Source organism: Littorina saxatilis, linkage group LG15 (genome assembly GCF_037325665.1).
Source record: "Littorina saxatilis isolate snail1 linkage group LG15, US_GU_Lsax_2.0, whole genome shotgun sequence".
NCBI classification, from domain to species: domain Eukaryota; kingdom Metazoa; phylum Mollusca; class Gastropoda; order Littorinimorpha; family Littorinidae; genus Littorina; species Littorina saxatilis.
Window position 1 is genome coordinate 43,945,085 of NC_090259.1, and position 19,556 is coordinate 43,964,640.

The 19,556-nt window shown below is 40.7% G+C and overlaps 1 protein-coding gene across 1 annotated transcript; it reads left to right on the forward strand.

The window, feature by feature from the left end:
* Nucleotides 1–1,701: 1,701 nt before the first annotated feature.
* LOC138949418 (gastrula zinc finger protein XlCGF57.1-like) lies at nt 1,702–18,505 on the forward strand. Its single transcript, XM_070321242.1, has 4 exons — nt 1,702–1,841; nt 10,982–11,305; nt 12,956–13,102; nt 15,595–18,505. Exons 2-4 carry the CDS (start codon nt 11,194–11,196, stop codon nt 16,680–16,682), a joined length of 1,347 nt encoding a protein of 448 aa, XP_070177343.1. The 5' UTR covers nt 1,702–1,841; nt 10,982–11,193; the 3' UTR covers nt 16,683–18,505.
* Nucleotides 18,506–19,556: the final 1,051 nt, after the last annotated feature.

Sequence of the window (19,556 nt, forward strand, 5' to 3'; positions counted from 1 at the left end):
TGTGCCTTTTTTGAATCGTATCTTTCAAAACGGAAACAGTATGTGTCAATTAACTGTAAAACTTCGTCAAACGAGTTTGTCAGGAGTGGTGTCCCTCAAGGGTCTGTATTAGGACCTATCTTGTTCTGTATTTATATAAATGACTTACCCCTTCATGTGTCCGATGAAAAAGTTAGATGTGAGTTCTTCGCGGATGACTCTTCTTTTCACACCAGTCAAAAATCTTTGGAATCCGTCAACTTTTCTCTTCAAACAAGTGTGGATGAAATCACTGAGTGATGCGTTTCTAATGCAATGATCATTCATCCGATTAAAACAAAGAGTATGGTGATAACCACGAGACAAAAACACCAGTTAAGTCCTTTACTTTTACAACTGTCAGTTGGCTCAACTCCGAAGTGCAGCAAGTTAGGGAACATAGACTATTAGGTGTTACCATTGATCAAGAGTTGAAATGGCAAACTCATCTGAGTAATATTTGCAAAGTAGTATCAAAGAATTTGTACCTGTTATCAAAATTAAGGCATTACGCCGATTCTGAAGCACTCAAAATGTTCTATTACGCCCACATAATGCCTCATATAAACTTCGCTTCAACACTTTGGGATAACTGGCAAACTGCAGTGACGTTCATTTAAAAAGACTCAATTCCCTACATCGCCGAGCTGCAAAACTTATTCTGCATGATTTGAATAGGTCCACGGATGATAACTAAAGCTCCTGAATTTCCTCCCCTTGAAAGATCAGTTGACGTTAAACAAGGCTGTGTTCATGTATAAAATTCTAAATGACGACTGTCCTAAATATTTGCAATCACATTTCAAACATGCCACAAAAAGATATGGGTCCCAAAAAATCATCCCTCCTATACCTCGCATAGACCTCTATAAATCGAGCTTAGCCTTCTCGGGAGCGTTTCTCTGGAACTCCTTCCCCCAACAGATAAGAAATGCAACTTCAGTGAAAATGTTTAAGAGACAGTCACGTTCACACATAATTCGTGAATGAAATGTCTTGTTTGATTGTTATTTTGTTGAACATTTTGTACTAGTGTTAACGGATGTGTAGCTGATTTGAGCAACTTAATTCTCAAAATGAAAGGTTTAACTGTGTCAATGTAATTTTGTAATTTTTGAGTTCTCCCTATATAATTACTTAAATGCACATTGTGTTGCAATCCATACAATGTAATTATGTATGTTATATGATTGAATTTTTATTTTTTATGTCCGTCTGTCTTTATGTGTTGTATGAAGGACAGGTTGGAAGAATAGGCTTTGCCTAAAACCTTTATCCTTTTGTAATAAAGTTCTGAGTCTGAGTCTCTCTCTCTCTCTCTCTCTCTCTCTCTCTCTCTCTCTCTCTCTCTCTCTCTCTCTCTCTCTCTCTCTCTCGGATCTTGTAAAATAGAGAGCTACGGTTGGTTGTGAGCGTACACTAATTACTATTTTGGGTGGACTTTTCTTTGAAATTTGATGTTGACGTCAATATTAGTTTGTGTTTTCGAATTAGCATATCTTTTGATCTCGACTAAGCCACGATCATTTCGTGACCTCACAGCTCTCAGTTTTAAAGCATTGCCGGCTGAGCAGGGTTTTATTGTACTTTTCTGGTGCCTATCCTTTCTTTTTTGGCAGTTCAGGCAAAAAGACGTAAGGGAAATCACTCCGTTTGACTACTGCTGCCATTTGTCACGTGAGCAAACGCCATACGCTGACAAGAAGAGTAAGTGGATTATTTGTGCTATCACTGTGTAGATCTACTCAAGCTACCAATGACTTCTTTTACAGTCGGTGTTATAAGTAGAGGTCACACGCCGAATCTCAGTGGATTTGAAACAGGTAATCTTCAAGTGAACTTTAGCGTTGTGTTTTCATTACTTACACTGAGCGAGTTTTCGCGAGGAACAGGGTTGAGCTACGGTAGGGTCACTGCGCATGTCTGGTTTTTTTTCTTCGCGGAAACGCTGTTGGGTTGTGTCCAGTCGCGTCCCTTGCAACAAGATTTCAGAATTTCAGAATATTTTCGTCACGTCGTCAATTGCTGATGGCGACAAGCGCGTTACGGATTTACTGTTGTGGAGAGTTGATGGACGACGATGATGAACAAGCAGTACTGTTTTATTGTTGATGTGAATGTAATGCCAAAACATCGAACTATCGATTCGAACGTCAATGAAGAAGTGAGCGTGAAAATCGAGCGCAAAACAGCCGGGTAAAAGTTCAGGGCGCTAAAGTACATTTGAGCCGAAATCGCACCCAAACTCCTGTTGACCTCATTTCTTCCCAAAATAAACATCACTGCTAAAATAAAATGCATTAAAACCAAGACAGTATCCAACCCAGTATCCTTAATTTTTGAAAGGCTAAGTGATTTACAACAAATGTCTTCTCACAATCCGTAACTTTGTCAAAAAATATTTGCAGAAGTTTCTCACCTCGCCTTGGCAGCCATCTTGGAACTGGAGAGACCCTACGCAGGAAGCAAGGTTGAAAGTTGGTTAACCGGTGACGTCACTCCAGTCGTACCGGACCGAGTTTTTGCGACCTCCGGTTCGACTCGAGTCACCTTAGTTGACGCTAAAACTCGCTCACTGTGTTACAGCTATCGAGAGAGCGTTAGCCAAAACTTGCTTCAGACTGAAAGTTTCTCCGCCTAGTTCAAGCGTTTCAATTATCTCGAGTGAGAAATTCTTGTCAAGATCTTGCAACTGAAGCAGATTTGTGATGTAGTCTAATTCGACCAATTTTACCCAAAATTCGATGTATTCGAAATCGCACCAAGCGGTTACGTCCCATTCCAATGAATAAGAAGAAATATTTTGCATTGAAAGTCAAAATACCATTTTTGATCACAAATTAGAATCGAAGAGGGAAATACATGGTCCACAGTACGATCAGCAGCACTTTGGATGGCAGGGGAAGAGTGCACCTTCGATAGTACTGATGAGCGACCTTGTGTACCTTACATTCATGAGGCCAAATTTTTCCAACCAATTTGTTTTATTTAACTTAGAAATTTGATTCATCTTAAAATGTTTTTCTTCTTACTCAAGGGATGTAACCACTCAGTACACACGTTTTCGAAGGATTCGATTTTGGGGGTGAAATCTATTAAATTTTACCTTCAATTTTCTTCACATGCAAGAAACTGACATGCTTTTCGTCCATAAATAATTTCACTTCTTAATTTTACCAGGAAACTTCTTCTTCTTCTTCTACGTTCCCGGACCAGGAAACAACATTTCAGTCTTGAGTATATGTCGAGGGGTAAATATGTATACAGGCGAAAGATGAAATCGTGACACCGGCTTTAACTTCTGGTCGCATGGCTGAGAGCCGAAAATGTTGCCAGGACTAAACATTTTGGAAGGCCAGGGGCAGCCAAGGCTCCGGCGGGGTGCAGGGCAGCGCCCTTGCTGGGGCGTCTAGGGGGGGGGGGGGGGGCAGCGTCCCCCTGCCGAAAATGAGTTTTAGCATTTTAGGGAGGGTTTAGGTGGCCTCTCCTGACTTTAAATTTGAGAACAAACAAGCTTTTTGGAGGTGCATAAGGCCAAAAAAAAAAATTGTCTGTTTAGGGTAACATGACCAAAAAAAGTAGGGTCGGTAGGTAGGTAGGTTTTTGTTTTTTTGTGTGTGTGTGTAAATGAAACGCCAAATGTCTCTTTTTAGCATTTTTACCTCTTTTTTTTTCTTTTTTTTTTGAAATCAAAAAAAAGTTTTTGGGTCGGCGCCAAATCGATAGGGTCGGTCGGGTTACCCTAAACAGACAATTTTTTTTTTTGGCCTAATGTATATATATGTACATCTTGTAAACTTGAAGGTCGAGAGTTCGAATCTTCGCCGGGGCGTTTATTTTTTTCCCTTGATCTCTCTTGAAGATAAAATATGATCAGTCTTGAGAGAGCAAACCGGATGTTACCACTGCAAAATTCAAGCGTTGACTGAAGCTCTCAAGGTCATACACGCCGTATAGGTGGGGTTTCGGGTAGTGTTTGCTGTACAGAATTCTGTACATGATTGTATCCCTATTTTCAACCTCTCCCGCAGTGGGGCACTGCGGTTATGAAATTAAAGGCCCCTCCTGTTTTTGGAACCGCAGGAGCTTTCTAGTTTGCTGTTAGGTAGATTTTTGGTTCCTCTTTCCTGTCATGCTCTCTTTTTCTTCATGAATTCTTTTCTTTTTTCTGCCTTCTTGCTCATTCACCTGTATTTTTTTCAAAAATCTCTTCTCTTGCCACTTGCAGGGGTGAGTTTTGGCGCTCGCCCGCTCGCCCGCGGCGACTTCAAATCGCGTCGGGCGAGTTCGAAATTCCTCTGAAATCGCCCGCCGGGCGGGTTCAAATTTTGCTGAAGTACAAAGTCGTTAGGCAACGTAGTCAATCGGAACGGCCGGCGAACAAATATCTCTGCGGGCGATCTCAAAATCTGTCACTTCTCTACTGCCCACTCATCCCCCCCCCCTTCCCCCACTTTGAGGACTCAGGACTGCCATCAATCAATGTCAGACACATTGGCTAGACAGCTACCCCCCTCCGCCTCACTTGACCGTGTCATCACCCCTCCAGTGCCACGAGCCGCTGGCGATTGCATCAGCAGTCAAAATAGTTAAACTCCCCCCTCTTTGCACTATTCACTTCACCCCCTCTCTGATCTTATCCTGCGCTCACCAATCCTTCAGAGACTTTCACATGTTGTAAAACAGTTTCCTCTCAGATAAAAACTCGGTCATTGACCCCGAGTAAGAAGGTCAGTGTCTCGACAGGCAGCTGTGTTCAGATTGCAAGTAACGTCATTGACCCAGGTCTCAAGGCCAACCAGCTTTTACAATGCATCTGCCTTTGATCTGACCGCCCATCCAGAGCAAACATATTCCCCCTAGCCCTCTGTATTTTTCCTTTGATGTGCCTGCTATGTACCACTGATCCAGTTTCTGGGAAATGTATATAATTATGTCATTGACTGCAGGGATACTCATTGAGACCGTTTTCCCAAATATGTTAACACCAGCTTTGCTGACCAACTTAGTACAAGTAGTGACAGTACTACTGCTGTCAATTATTTCCCTTCAACTAAGGAAGTAAAAAAAACCACCCAGATCCACTATATGTGATAAAGAAGAAAAGACAGACCTTCAACAATAGGACAAGGGATGCAACTCTGCTGAATCAAAAGCATAAAGATCACCTGTGAACAATTCTAGGATCAGGAAATCTGAACATCTGTTTGTTTTCATTAGGAAATAGAAATGAAATGTAATGCTTTTGATTATTTATGACTTAAGCTGTGGTAAATTTGGCTGGTATGCAACTTTTACAGTAATATTAATAACACAGACATAAAGAAAAAGAAACAAAACAAGAAAGCAACTTAGAAAATGTTTTGTTTGTAGTCAGCTTTTTATACTTGGTTTTATACAACAAAAAACATAATTTAAATTGAAAAAAAATGCTGATTTACTCTTTTGTAGTGTGTGTTTATGTGGTTAGTAAAGTTCCATAGTAAATTACTTTGTAAATTGTGTGGTAGGGGTACATAAAGGGGGTAACTTTTAGTGAGGTTTAGTGTGTGATTGTGTGACAGGGTGTGAATGTGGTTTTGATTTCTTGTTTCTTTGTGGCGGCTTTTATTTTAAATTCTTTATTAAAACAAGGTTAATTATCATTATATTAAAACATAGCATTTTAGTCATCAAGTTTTCTGTGTGTTTGTGGTAGTTATTAGTAGTGCAAATCCACATGTATGCATTATAAGTATGAATGTACGTCTTTTGTGTATGTGGTTTGCAAGCGACGAGCCGCTGGGGCGGTTGTAAGAAATCCCGGCAAGTTGGGGGCCGGTTGGGATTTGGGGGGGCCGGTTCAATTTTTGACTTACCGGCCCCCCTGGCCGGTAGCAAAAAAAGTTAAGGTACACCCCTGCACTTGTCTCGCGATTCATGTATAGTTTAATCTGTTAGTGTTCTGATGTAAGTCCAGCAGTAGATAGGTTAAGCCTATTTTAACATACTGGAAACTAGTAATCTTCCAGTAGGTATTAATTTAGTTTTACTAAAGCCTGCTGGGACACAAGTAATGGGTTAGTGCATTTGTAAACAGGAATCGCTTGACAAGTGGCCCCCTTCATCCCCCCCTTCCTCGTCCTGATATGGCTCTGCGTAGTCGGCTGGACGTTAAGCAACAAATAAACAAACAAACAAATTTTCAACCTCGTAGCCCCGGAAAGTCATAAATAGACCACAGCTTTAATCCAACGGTCTTGATCTTTGTTGACGAATGGGTATCTATCATCTATGAAAACTAAATAGATAATGATAAAGACCAGAAGTCTCAACACTTGCAAGGAGAAGGTGATGCAAACCGCTCGCTGATTAAAATTTATTTAATTATTTGGCATAGTTTCAGAGCTGTTTTGAGCAAATTATTGCAGGTGTTTCTAAATTACAGTACAGTGTTAGTGAATGTCCCTTGAGTTTTTGAAGGTCCAAATCGTCGGAAAACTCTCCAAAATGGCGGCTTAGACTATATATCTTTAAGATTATAGCAGGTTTTACAGTATTGCATGGCTGACATAGCAAAAGTGTTTGTTGGCTAATATATTGTTTACTAATAGTAATATTTTTATTTTTTATTTTTTTTAAATCTTTATTTTTAAGATTCTTTTATATACACATAAACACAACATAACATACAGCATACACAGAGTTTATCAACTTAAGGTATGACTGTCTTAGCGCATACACACGCACATACCTAGACAAGACACAGACATAGACAGTAGGGTTGGTTGTTGAAAAGACAGGGGACATGGAAGGGGGGGTAACTGAGGTTGGGGGGGGGGGGGGTAACTGAGGTTGGGGTAGGTGGGGGGTAGGTGGGGACGGTGGTCACACTTTAGCCTCCAAGTATACATGGGGTTTAATTATCGGCATGAAAGTACTGTATAACTAATAACATGTTATGAATAAATGGGTCAGGGGGTATCACATTCAAAAATGTTCATACAAAATCAATCAATACAATTATCCTATGGCATCAATTAAAAAAGTGTCTATATAAACAATATAATCCTTTGCAAATTTACCATAATAATTATTTACACTAGCATTATACTTTTCGATCAAAAACCTTTGTTTAACAATTTTCACAAAAACATTTAGTGTTGGGACTGTCTTATTTAATTTGGCTCCAAATATACTTTGTTTGGCAAGGAGAGTCCGTCGAACGCAGAAGAAGAAGAAGTTTGGCAAGGCGAATAAACAAATCAAAAACAGCATCCGTATGAAAGTTGTCTAAATACCCTAAAATGACAAGCTCTTTTGACAAATTCAAATTGCTGCAATGCATAACCATTCTGTGAAATCAGACCAAAAAAGCTTAACTCTTGTGCACTCCCAAAACAAATGTTCTAAGGTTTCCTCTTCCTGTGTACAAAAGCTACATAGTGATGTGTTAGAAATTTTCATCAAAAATAACAGGCGTTAAGTGGGAAAAATTCTATGTAGTATTAGCCTAGTATTCTATATTCGAACCACCTCAGGTTCACCTTATTGTCAAAAACACCTTTCTAACATTCACATCAAAATTCAATAAATTAGACCATTTTTCCATGCACTGTAGATTGCCATCATTTTTCACAAGATGGGTATATATGTTTTACTTCTCCTTTACTGGCTTTAGCTATTTGTTTCCATACAATATCATCACCAATATGAAAAACATTCCATCCAACTTTAATCTTTTATGATAATTCTTAACTGAGCGCATAATGCCCTAAAAAAAACAAAATTCAGTTGTAAATTTGGATGTTTCAATTTAAAATCGTTATAAATATGACAAAATCCCATCGGCTCTCATCAAGTGACCGACTGTAATAATTCTGTTTTCCATCCAATTCCTGTTAAAAATAACCTTTTTATCTATGCAAATATGCACATTATAATACAGACGCTCTGAAGCAAAATCACTCAAGGAGATGGGGACGCATTTGCATGCAAAAAGCTTATAATGTTTGAAATCATCTCTCCAGAAAGGATTCTGAACTCTTTGCATCAATATGTTTCCAAACTCACCTCCTCTCTTGTGAATGTTATGCACAAGTGGACACAGAGCTTGTAGAAGTTTAGTTACTTTTCCTTCACTACAAAGGACTCGCTGTAACCATGATATCTTCAGAGCTGACAAAAAGCATTTCAAATCCACAATATATTGTTTACTAATTTAAAAAAAAAAATGTTCGTTTATATATTTTTGGTTATTTGTGGTGGTGTGTATACGTTAAAAACGAGACAGAAAACACACGAAGATTTATTGAAATAAAAATTGACTTTACAAGAGCGTCATCGGTAAACTGTGCTATCATTCAATTTGCGACAGACATCATTTCCCGGATTTTTTGCCTGCTGTAAAAGGGCCGTGTAGAGTTAATGGAAAAATTTGTTCAAGCAATTCCATGGAAATGTGAGATGCCAGATGGACCGTGAACTTACCGTGAGACCTGCCTTATACATAGCTCACGATTTAGTGGCAATAAAGCCTCCAATTTTGCAGAACCTGCCCCCGCAAGCATAATTAAAAAGTCATTTAAGACTTTTGAAGTCTCAAAATGAACTGTATGAATGATTTCCGTGTTTTTTACATGGGGTTTAAGAACAGAAACATCATTAACGCTGCCATTTTCAATCAAGGGAGGCAACTCTGTTGTGTAAATGATGTCCCTTGGTTTATCAAAAACATCTTGGGGTATCACTTGGGAGAATTTGTTTATACATGTACATTGTATAGTTTCATGAAGATCGGTCCATTGTTTTTTTTTCTATCTGCTTTATGCGTAGAGGTTACATGCCGAGTCTCAGTGATTATTAAAAATAATGGTCGAAGTTCACGGATCATGAAAAATGCGAGCTTCCGCAAGCTTTTTCATGACCGCGAACTGAGACCATTATTTTTAATAATCACTGAGACGAGGTGTGTAACCTCTTTATTCCTCCTTTCTTCAATTATTCAAAGAAAAGAGGAGCCTTTTTGCGAAAGTTTGATTGAATCCAATTCACTCAGCCAGTCAACCTGCGCAAGCGATCGATTAATGCGCGGTAATATAGTTCCGTGCAATCATTCCGTTCTGTTAATACTTTTTGTCAGTTTTCCCTGTTTTGGACTAAAATCAAGTACACAGATATGCTGTTATTCTGCTGTGGCAGTAAAGGCAGATATTGTGTGTTCTGTTTATGTTTTGGTATCGCTTAGGATAATGTTCTTTCGTCAAATGGGACTAGCAGACGAACTTTTGCACCCGTGTTCCAACGTTAAAAACTGTATGAAGTTCAGTTTTCTGGGGCAAAATAGTGTATGAAACGGATTTATGTTCTTTAAATTGATCAGATGTGTGCATTTGGTTGCGTGTGATCTGTTTATAAAATGAATTATTGTTGAAAACTGACCGTCGGATTGCAGTCTGTTGTCGAAGAAACTGAGTGAAAAGAAATTTGAAAGGGGAACTACTCTTGTCGCTAGACAAAGTATGAGAGTTACTTGCCTTGGGAATTTTCTTGTGTTGAACGTTTGTGCACGGCAGATCTAGATTCAGAAAACAACCGAACTCATGGATTTTATATGGAGATTCATGTGTTCAAGCCTGTAGTTGTTAATTTAAATGCGGTATGTTTGTATTGTTTTCTCCAGAGATGTATATTTTGTACATTAGAGCGTTCGGAACTTTTCAGTTGCAAAAGTAGTACCGACACAGAACAGCTTCTCAACCCATTGCGCTATGGAGGATTGAGGTTGTTGCTGGCTCGTTATTTGTTTGGTTGCTGGGTTATGAAAAATAACTAGCTCTACAAGTTTACGAAGGTAAAGAAGCAGAGGGGGGAATAAATGCACATACACAGTCACATACATCACCACCCTTGTCAAAATCCCCCGTCTATGTTCAAACATTTAGTCAAAACTTGACTCAGTGTTAAAAAAAATCAGAGAATTACAGGCCTTAGAACATAGCTTGTAAAACTGCAATACATGTACCTATTTGTTATCTGTACCAGAGAGGTATATTTTGTCAACTTTTATTAACTTTTCAATCATTGGAAAGTATTGTCCCCAAAAACTCTGATATATCTACCCATGAGCTTGTGGCTGGTTGCTGTGTGAAGAACCTGTGGTTGCTGGGGAAATAATGCATAATACACAACCTTTCTACTTTACAGATGGGAAGTTAGTAGCAGAGGGGAGGGAGAATAATCATTAACTGTATTGAAAGACAGCTAGGCAATCAACTGAATGCAATTAGCATCCAAATTGACTAAAAGTAGCATTAAAATAGGTCCCATGAAGTTTGTATTGTTTGGCGATAAGTTGGACAGACCTATTTTATTCCGGAACTAATAAGAAAATCACCGGCACAGTTGGCCTAGTGGTAAGGCGTCCACCCCGTGATCGGGAGGTCGTGGGTTCGAACCCCGGCCGGGTCATACCTAAGACTTTAAAATTGGCAATCTAGTGGCTGCTCCGCCTGGCGTCTGGCATTATGGGGTTAGTGCTAGGACTGGTTGGTCCGGTGTCAGAATAATGTGACTGGGTGAGACATGAAGCCTGTGCTGCGACTTCTGTCTTGTGTGTGGCGCACGTTATATGTCAAAGCAAATAAGAAAATCTGTGTGGTGTGTAGATCAGAAGTCTTAAAATGGATTGAATGCTAACCCCTGCTGCCAGTTTGGTGTTTTTCAAAGTGGGACCGGTCCATTGCTGTTGGTGTGAGATTTGAACCCTGCATTTTGCGATGCATGATTTTTCTTTAAGCAGTGTGTCCAAACACTTTAGTGTGTCTGTGTGTGTGTGTGTGTGTGTGTGTGTGTGTGTGTGTGTGTGTGTGTGTGTGTGTGTGTGTGTCTGTGTGTGTGTGTGTGTGTGTGTGTGTGTGTGTGTGAGCGAAAGAGAAATCTTTTCTCTGCTTCTTTAAACTGCTGAACATTGTTGTTCCCACAGCAATGATTTGAACGCTGATCAACCATGAACCTACAACACCTCGGAGAGTGAGCTGCTATGATCGGCCAACACCTTGATCAGTGAGCTGCTATGATCGCCCTACACCTTGAAGAGTGAGCTGCTATGATCGGCCAACACCTTGAAGAGTGAGCTGCTATGATCGGCCAACACCTTGATCAGTGAACAGTCAGCACCTTGAACTGTCAGGAACCATGGCTTCTCCCAACAGCATGGAGGAAGGAGACTCAGCTCTTCTCTCAGATGTCAAGATAGAGATTGATGTCGCAGAAGAGTGTTGGCACATCACTGAAACACGCCTCTATGGTAAGGTTCAATATTGCTATTTCATATGTTACGTGGATTTCCATTGGTCAATTGGGCAAAATTGAGCTCAGTGCAAAAGTGATATCGACGACATTTCCGACCTCTTTATTGCTTCCCCACTTCAAACCAAAAACACCTAAATTTAAAACAAAAAAATATACAGTCAAACCCACCTAAAACGAACACGCTAGTTACGAATTTTCACTTATAACGTATTAGTTTTAAGTTCCCAACTGAATACCTCTTTCTTCATGCTTAAAATAAATGCTTGAAATGAATTCTTTGTAACGAATTTATGCTTATAACGAGCATTTTTTGGATTCCCAAGCATGCATAGTGTCTGTGCTCACGCTTATGACGAAATCTTTAAACTCGTCCCGAGATCGACATATCATGGGAATTTGAGAAGTTTGAATGTGTCAAAGTCGCCGGAATGCAAGTGTTCCGCCATGTTTATTTGGTGTCCAAGGGTGGTCACTAATTCCCTTACTTCCATAAATATACTTGTGTATGTTGACCTCATGTGTTTGTTCACTTATTTGAATCAAATAAACTCTTCTCTTATTTTTGGGGGTTTGTATTGTTTTTCTTGTTTGCTAAACTCCAGCTGGAACTTCGTCATGATCATGAGCGAAACATCGCACATGGACCGGATGTGATCATATTACAAAGAGTATCTTCCCTTGCGTCGACTGCTTGAACCATCGCTCAACCGATCACTGAATAAAGTTAAACTGATTACACTGTTCTCACAAAACAATTTTAAATTTAGAATCAAAGTGATTGATAGCTCAGACACTGAACATGAATGACTGTTATAATGATCAGCTTTGATCGCGACTACAGTCAGACAGATTGCCTACAACGATGGCAGAGATCTCTTTTGATACGAATTTCGGTTAAGACGAACTTATTTCCCGATCCCCAGTAATTCGTCTTAAGCGAGTTCGACTGTATTTGAAAATGTAATTATCCCAGAATTTAGTTGAGCAAGTGACTAAAGACTTTTTGAAGGAAAAAACATTTTGAAATACTGAAAAGTACAAGAAAAGCGTGAACAAAAAGAAATAATAATCAGAGGGAGGGATATGGAACAGCCAAAACTGAGACAAATACTTTTGTAATTTCTTTACAGTAAATACAAAATGTCCAGAGAATTAGCAATATATCTAACATTGACTGACTGTGTGATGATATCTTCTGCTATTGGTCTGTTTCGACAGTGATATCAAAATCTTGACCTCCGGTCTCGATTTTGATATCACTGTCTCAAATGACATTATTGGTGACGACCAGTCTTGAAAGCACTTCAATCCTGGACGCTACCGCCTGGTGGGTTAAGGGTGGATATTTTTTCGATCTCCCAGGTCAACTTATGTGCAGACCTGCTAGTGCCTTATCCCCCACACGCAAGCACAAGACCAAGTGCGCACTGAAAAGATCCTGTGATCCATGTCATTTCACCAATGAACGAAGAAGAAGAAGAAAGCACTTCACACCTTTTGAAGGAAGGGTTTGGAGGGGGTAGTAGACAAAACGGTCTGGCTGACCAATATATTGTGGTTGCCAGCTGGGGTGGTGTGTTTGGGACTTGACACAGTTTAGACTCTATTGAGTGTTGCTTTTGAAATTGCCTGCTTCTGCTTTCAGGTATGTTGAATCAGCAAGCAGAATGCCATTGCCCAAAACAGGAACCAGGAGAAACATTTGATACAGTGCAGCCATTGAAAGGACAAGGTGCAGTCAGCACTCACAGCGATACCTGGCTGAAACAGGAGACAAGAGACCAGGACAGTGGTACTGTACCTCTATTTATATCTTTGTCGAATATAAGCCATGTATGTCTTAACAGAGAGGGAATCTAACAACAGGGAAAGTCTCAGAAAAGTGGGTCTTTATGATGAGAGAGAGATGTGGGCGACCTGCACGTCTTGATGGTAAATTGTTCAAATTACCCAAAGCAGTTGATTTTGAAATGTTTAATGAGGTTTCTTAAGCATCACTTTCTCCCCAGGCTGGAAAACTTGGGCAGCTCTGTTAAAAGGTCGACATAGGTTTCAGGGCCCAGCTGAAAACAAGATTTCTTGGTGGTTCGTTCGTTACTCTTGCCATCCTGATCACTTACATTAGCACCAGAGTGTGTGAAAGACTCCAAAAATACAGATGAAACACACCAACCTCGGAGTCCGGAGTCATTTTGAGCAAACTTAGTCACTGTCTATTTTTCGATCAAATTGTTATGTAATCTCATGTTATTAAAAGATGTTCGAATTTGTTTTTGCAACAATGCTCATCAAGTGATTTTACAAACAATAAAACCACTGTAATTTGGAAATTGTCTTAATTTGCTGAATAACGATGGGTTCTTTTATACGTTAGATCGGGAAAGCCATCATACAGAGTTGTTCATAATCCTAAAAATACACTAAAGTCTTTTTCAAAAACTATGGTCTGTTTGAATGACTTTAAGCAATTTTCAACATTATAAATGGAGAAAACTTGACACTGAGCAATTACCGCTGTGCAGGGAAATCAGCAAGGTTTTATGTTTAGCTATGTGTCAAAGTGAGAGGATGTTCTTTTCTCGCACTAAAGCATGAAAAGACCGTTGGCGATCTACAACATACAGAAGTTCACGTGAGAGGAAAGTAATTTTTGAGCTTAACTGGACCGGCACGGTTGGCCTAGTGGTAAGGCGTCCGCCCCGTGATCGGGAGGTCGTGGGTTCGAACCCCGGCCGGGTCATACTTAAGACTTTAAAATTGGCAATCTAGTGGCTGCTCCGCCTGGCGTCTGGCATTATGGGGTTAGTGCTAGGACTGGTTGGTCCGGTGTCAGAATAATGTGACTGGGTGAGACATGAAGCCTGTGCTGCGACTTCTATCTTGTGTGTGGCGCACGTTATATGTCAAAGCAGCACCGCCCTGATATGGCCCTTCGTGGTCGGCTGGGCGTTAAGCAAACAAACAAACATAAAAGCTTAACTGGGTTGTTTATTGTTCACTGGTACAAAGAGAGATATGAAAGGATTTCGACGGGCACAGTGGCATAGTTGATAAGACATCGGCCTCCTTCTCGGAAGGTCGTGAGTTCACATCCCGGCTGCAACCGCCTGGTGGGTCCAGGGTGGCGATTTTTCCGATCTCCCATGTCAACTAATGTGCAGACCTGCTAGCGCCTTATCTTCCTTCATATATTCACGCAAGCACAAGACCAGGTGCGCACGGAAAAGATCGTGTAATTCATGTCAGAGTTCGGTGGGTTATAGAAAAACAAAAATACCCAGCATGCTTCCCCTGAAATCGGAGTATGCTGCCTGAAAGGCGAGGTAAAATCGGCCATGCACGTAAAAATCCACTCGTGCAAACACATGAGTGCATATAGGAGATTTTTTTTGTTTGTTTGCTTAACGCCCAGCCGACCACGAAGGGCCATATCAGGGCGGTATATAGGAGATCCAGTCCATTAACGAAGGAGAAGAAGAAAAAAAACCGACTTCTTTCGCACGTTGTTGCAAGGATTTGACTGTAATTTGACACATCAGTGATTTTTCATATCAACTTTAAAATTGGAAGAGTATGGTGGTTCCAACTCAATGCTCGCCGAGATAAGTACCATCTAATCGTGAAGTCTATAAACCTCGTTGGCACATTAAAAGGAAAACAATATTGTTCTCGACCACACGCCATGCCACCATACACTGAGCAGAAACAGTTAAAACACAGCAAAAATACCATAAAAACCATGGATTTTTTGCTGTTTTTTCAGTTTTGTGGTCGCTCTCTTTTACACGCTAGATCAGCCTGACAGCGCGACGGATTTGAAGGAAATGTGTATGAACACCAAATAAACTTTCGGATGTGACTTGACTTACTTGACTTATTCCTGTAGACTCCCTGTGGAGCATAGGGCCGCAAAACTTTCGGATGTAAAAAATGTAAATTATCATTCAGTTTAAGTCACTGTTTCAACGGTTGAAAGTGAATCATGCTGTAAAAAAACATTTTTGAGGGTAGGTGTGGTCACGGACCAGTGACGTCATTTCCAGTTATGGCCCAGATTCCAGAAACACATTTTTGAGCAAAAGAAAGACTGATCTTCAAATACACGTATATTTCTGACCAAAAATCTGCTGCTTAACACCTGGGCTATACCATTGAAAAAATATCCTTAACTTTTTGTTGTCAGTGTATGTTTAATCTGCAAAAGGAAATAGGAGAAAAAGTGTATGCTATTCACGGATCATAATCAGCACTCTTGTATGACTTGCTTTTGCTTTCATTTTCCAGTGCCAGTCAGAGAGGTTGTGGCCACAGACACAGCTACCATATCTACAGTGCTGACATTGGAAGGACAAGCTGCAGACAGCGCTCACAGTGATACCTGGCTGAAACAAGAAGAACATTCAAGTACAGAGTGCGATGCTAGATTCGGGCGGTCTGTAAATTTGAAGCAACATATGTTAACACATACAGGTGTGAAAAAATATGCATATACAGAGTGTGATGCCAGGTTCAAACACTCTAGGTCTTTGAAGCAACACATGCTAACACATACAGGAGTGAAAAAGCATGCGTGTACAAAGTGTGATGCTAGGTTCAAAGACTCTAGGCCTTTGAAGCGGCACATGCTAACACATACAGGAGTAAAAAAGCATGCATGTACAGAGTGTGATGCTAGGTTCAGGCAGTCTGGACATTTGAAGCAACATATGTTAACACATACAGGAGTGAAAAAGCATGCATGTACAGAGTGTGATGCCAGGTTCAAAGACTCTAGGCCTTTGAAACGGCACATGCTAACACATACAGGAGTGAAAAAGCATGCATGTACAGAGTGTGATGCTAGGTTCAGGCAGTCTGGACATTTGAAGCAACATATGTTAACACATACAGGAGTGAAAAAGCATGCATGTACAGAGTGTGATGCCAGGTTCAAACACTCTAGTAATTTGAAGCAACACATGCTAATACATACAGGAGTGAAAAAGCATGCATGTACAGAGTGTGAAGCTAGATTCACCCAGTTTGGAAATTTAAAGCGACATATGTTAACACATACAGGTGTAAAAAAGCATGCATGTACAGAGTGTGATGCCAGGTTCACAGACTCTGGTAATTTGAAGAAACACATGTTAACGCATACAGGAGTGAAAAAGCATGCATGTACAGAGTGTGATGCCAGGTTCACAGTCTCAAATACTTTGAAGCTACACATGCTTACACATACAGGAGTGAAAAAGCATGCTTGTACAGAGTGTGATGCTCGGTTCTCACGGTTAGGAAATTTAAAGCGACATATGTTAACACATACAGGTGTAAAAAAAAGTATGCATGTACAGAGTGTGATGCCAGGTTCACAGACTCTAGTAATTTGAAGCAACACATGCTAATACATACAGGAGTGAAAAAGCATGCATGTACAGAGTGTGAAGCTAGATTCACCCAATTTGGAAATTTGAAGTAACATATGTTAACACATACAGGAGTAAAAAAGCACGCATGTTCAGAGTGTGATGCCAGGTTCACACACTCTGATACTTTGAAGCGACACATGCTAACGCATACAGGAGTGAAAAAGTATGCATGTTCAGAGTGTGAAGCTAGATTCACCCAGCCTGGAACATTGAAGCGACATATGTTAACACATTCATGTGTGAAAAAGCATGCATGTAGAGAATGTGATGCTAGGTTCACGAAGTCAAGTGCTTTGAAGCGGCACATGTTAACACACACCGAAGAGAAAAACATGCATGTACAGAGTGTGGTGCAAGGTTCACACGGTCTGGGCATTTAAAGCAACATATGTTAACCCACACAGGACTGAAAAAGTGTGTGTGTACAGAGTGTGATGCCATGTTCACACTACCCCCCTCGGGTTAGGGGGACCCCCGCGGGTTAGGGGGAGTCCCATATTGGTTGGGACGAGAAAGAATTTACCCGATGCTACCCAGCATGTCGTAAGAGGCGACTAACGGTTCTGTTTCTCCTTTTACCCTTGTTAAGTGTTTCTTGTATAGAATATAGTCAATGTTTGTAAAGATTTTAGTCAAGCAGTATGTAAGAAATGTTAAGTCCTTTGTACTGGAAACTTGCATTCTCCCAGTAAGGTCATATATTGTACTACGTTGCAAGCCCCTGGAGCAATTTTTTGATTTGTGCTTTTGTGAACAAAAAACAATAAACAAGTGGCTCTATCCCATCTCCCCCCTTTCCCATATCCCATCTCCCTCCTTTCCCCATCGTGATACAACCTTGAATGGTTGAAAACGATGTTAAACACCAAATAAAGAAAGAAAGAAAGGGTTAGGGGGAGTCCCATATTGGTTGGGACGAGAAAGAATTTACCCGATGCTCTCCAGCATGTCGTAAGAGGCGACTAACGGATTCTGTTTTTCCTTCTACCCTTGTTAAGTGGTTCTTGTATAGAATATAGTCAATGTTTGTAAAGGTTTTAGTCAAGCAGTATGTAAGAAATGTTAAGTCCTTTGTACTGGAAACTTGCATTCTCCCAGTAAGGTCATTTATTGTATTACGTTTAATTGTAATTCATGTGTATGCGTTTCTGCTGAGTGTTGTTCACTGATTAGGGTTTATAACTTTTGTAATTTATATTGTGACACGTAAATAAAGCCGTGTGTGACAGGTAGCCGCGTCAGTGTCCCCCTGGGGGTGACCACTGTGAAGACTGTTGACCGCCGCCTTGTGTGTGTGTGTGTGTGTGTGTATGTGTTCGAGTCACCGTTTTGTGCTGACAATGTGGGGGACTAATGAGCAGTATTATCGGCATGTTAAAGCAGGCTCTGTGTGTGTGTGTGTGTGGGTTAGACGTCACGCGAAGGAATTACTGAAAGTCTCGGTCATTGTTGTTTTGAGCGGGCCGAGACTAGTTGGCAGTCGTGTCCCTGTAAGTAGGCTACATGCAGGCAGACAGACAGATCTAGATCTAGTGTCTCGCTTTCTTGCACAGTGTCACCTATGCTTACTGTGTGTGTGTGTGTGTATGTGTGACGGAGTGATTGAGTTTGTGTTACTGTTTGTCGATTTCTTACGTGAGCCTTGAAGGCTTCGCCTCTTGTTATAAACTTGTTCTTACAAATGTTATAAGGCAAATTAGTATTAGTATCACTACTTTGAAAAAGTATTGGAAGGTTCATACAAGCGATCTTTTGCTAACTAAATGTTTGATTTGCATCACTGATTTCCTTGTGTTAGTGTTCCTGTTGCATGAGTCTGCGCACACACACACATATGCATAAACAAAACAAACTAAAACAGAACTTTATTTTTATTTATTTTCTCTTCCTCTCTCTGTTGCTCATCTCTCTCTCTCTCTCTCTCTCTCTCTCTCTCTCTCTCTCTCTCTCTCTCTCTCTCTCTCTCTCTTGCTCTTGCTCTTGCTCTTGCTCTCTGTCTCTCAAACGAGTATGGTTTCAAACAGTTGTGCGTGACTTGAGAATCGTGCTTTAGAATCCCGTCCAACTAGGACACACGTCAACTGTTTGAACAGACCAAGAGACGGTATCCATGTCCCACCCCCGAGACACCACAACCACAAGGCGGCTATCTTGACCCGTTATGGTCAATGCTTGTTACATTTTGATTGTGCTTGTCCATGCTTTAGTTTGAAAGAGGACCGGCACTGTTGGCCTAGTGGTAAGGCGTCCGCCCCGTGATCGGGAGGTCGTGGGTTCGAACCCCGGCCGAATCATACCTAAGACTTTAAATTTGGCAATCTAGTGGCTGCTCCGCCTGGCGTCTGGCATTATGGGGTTAGTGCTAGGACTGGTTGGTCCGGTGTCAGAATAATGTGACTGGGTGAGACATGAAGCCTGTGCTGCGACTTCTGTCTTGTGTGTGGCGCAGGTTATATGTCAAAGCAGCACCGCCCTGATATGGCCCTTCGTGGTCGGCTGGGCGTTAAGCAAACAAACAAACAAACAAAGTTTGAAAGAGAACTTTGCCAGACACGGGAGAGAGTAGACATGTTTTATTTTGTTAGTGGACCCCACATAACAACACAAGATGAATTAAACAACAAACTGCATGTCGGTCAATATGTGGCCACCCAGTCGGGTATAGGCTAAATGGATGTGGGAAGGTAGAGAAAGGAATAAAGATCGCCATGCCAGTGGCTGCTGATGTGTAGTATTTTTTGATTGGATGGAGAGAAAGACTTGTCTGTCATTGTGTTTGTTTGTGTGTCCACGGTGATAGTCACATGAACAGGTCACCAAAGTATCTAATGACGT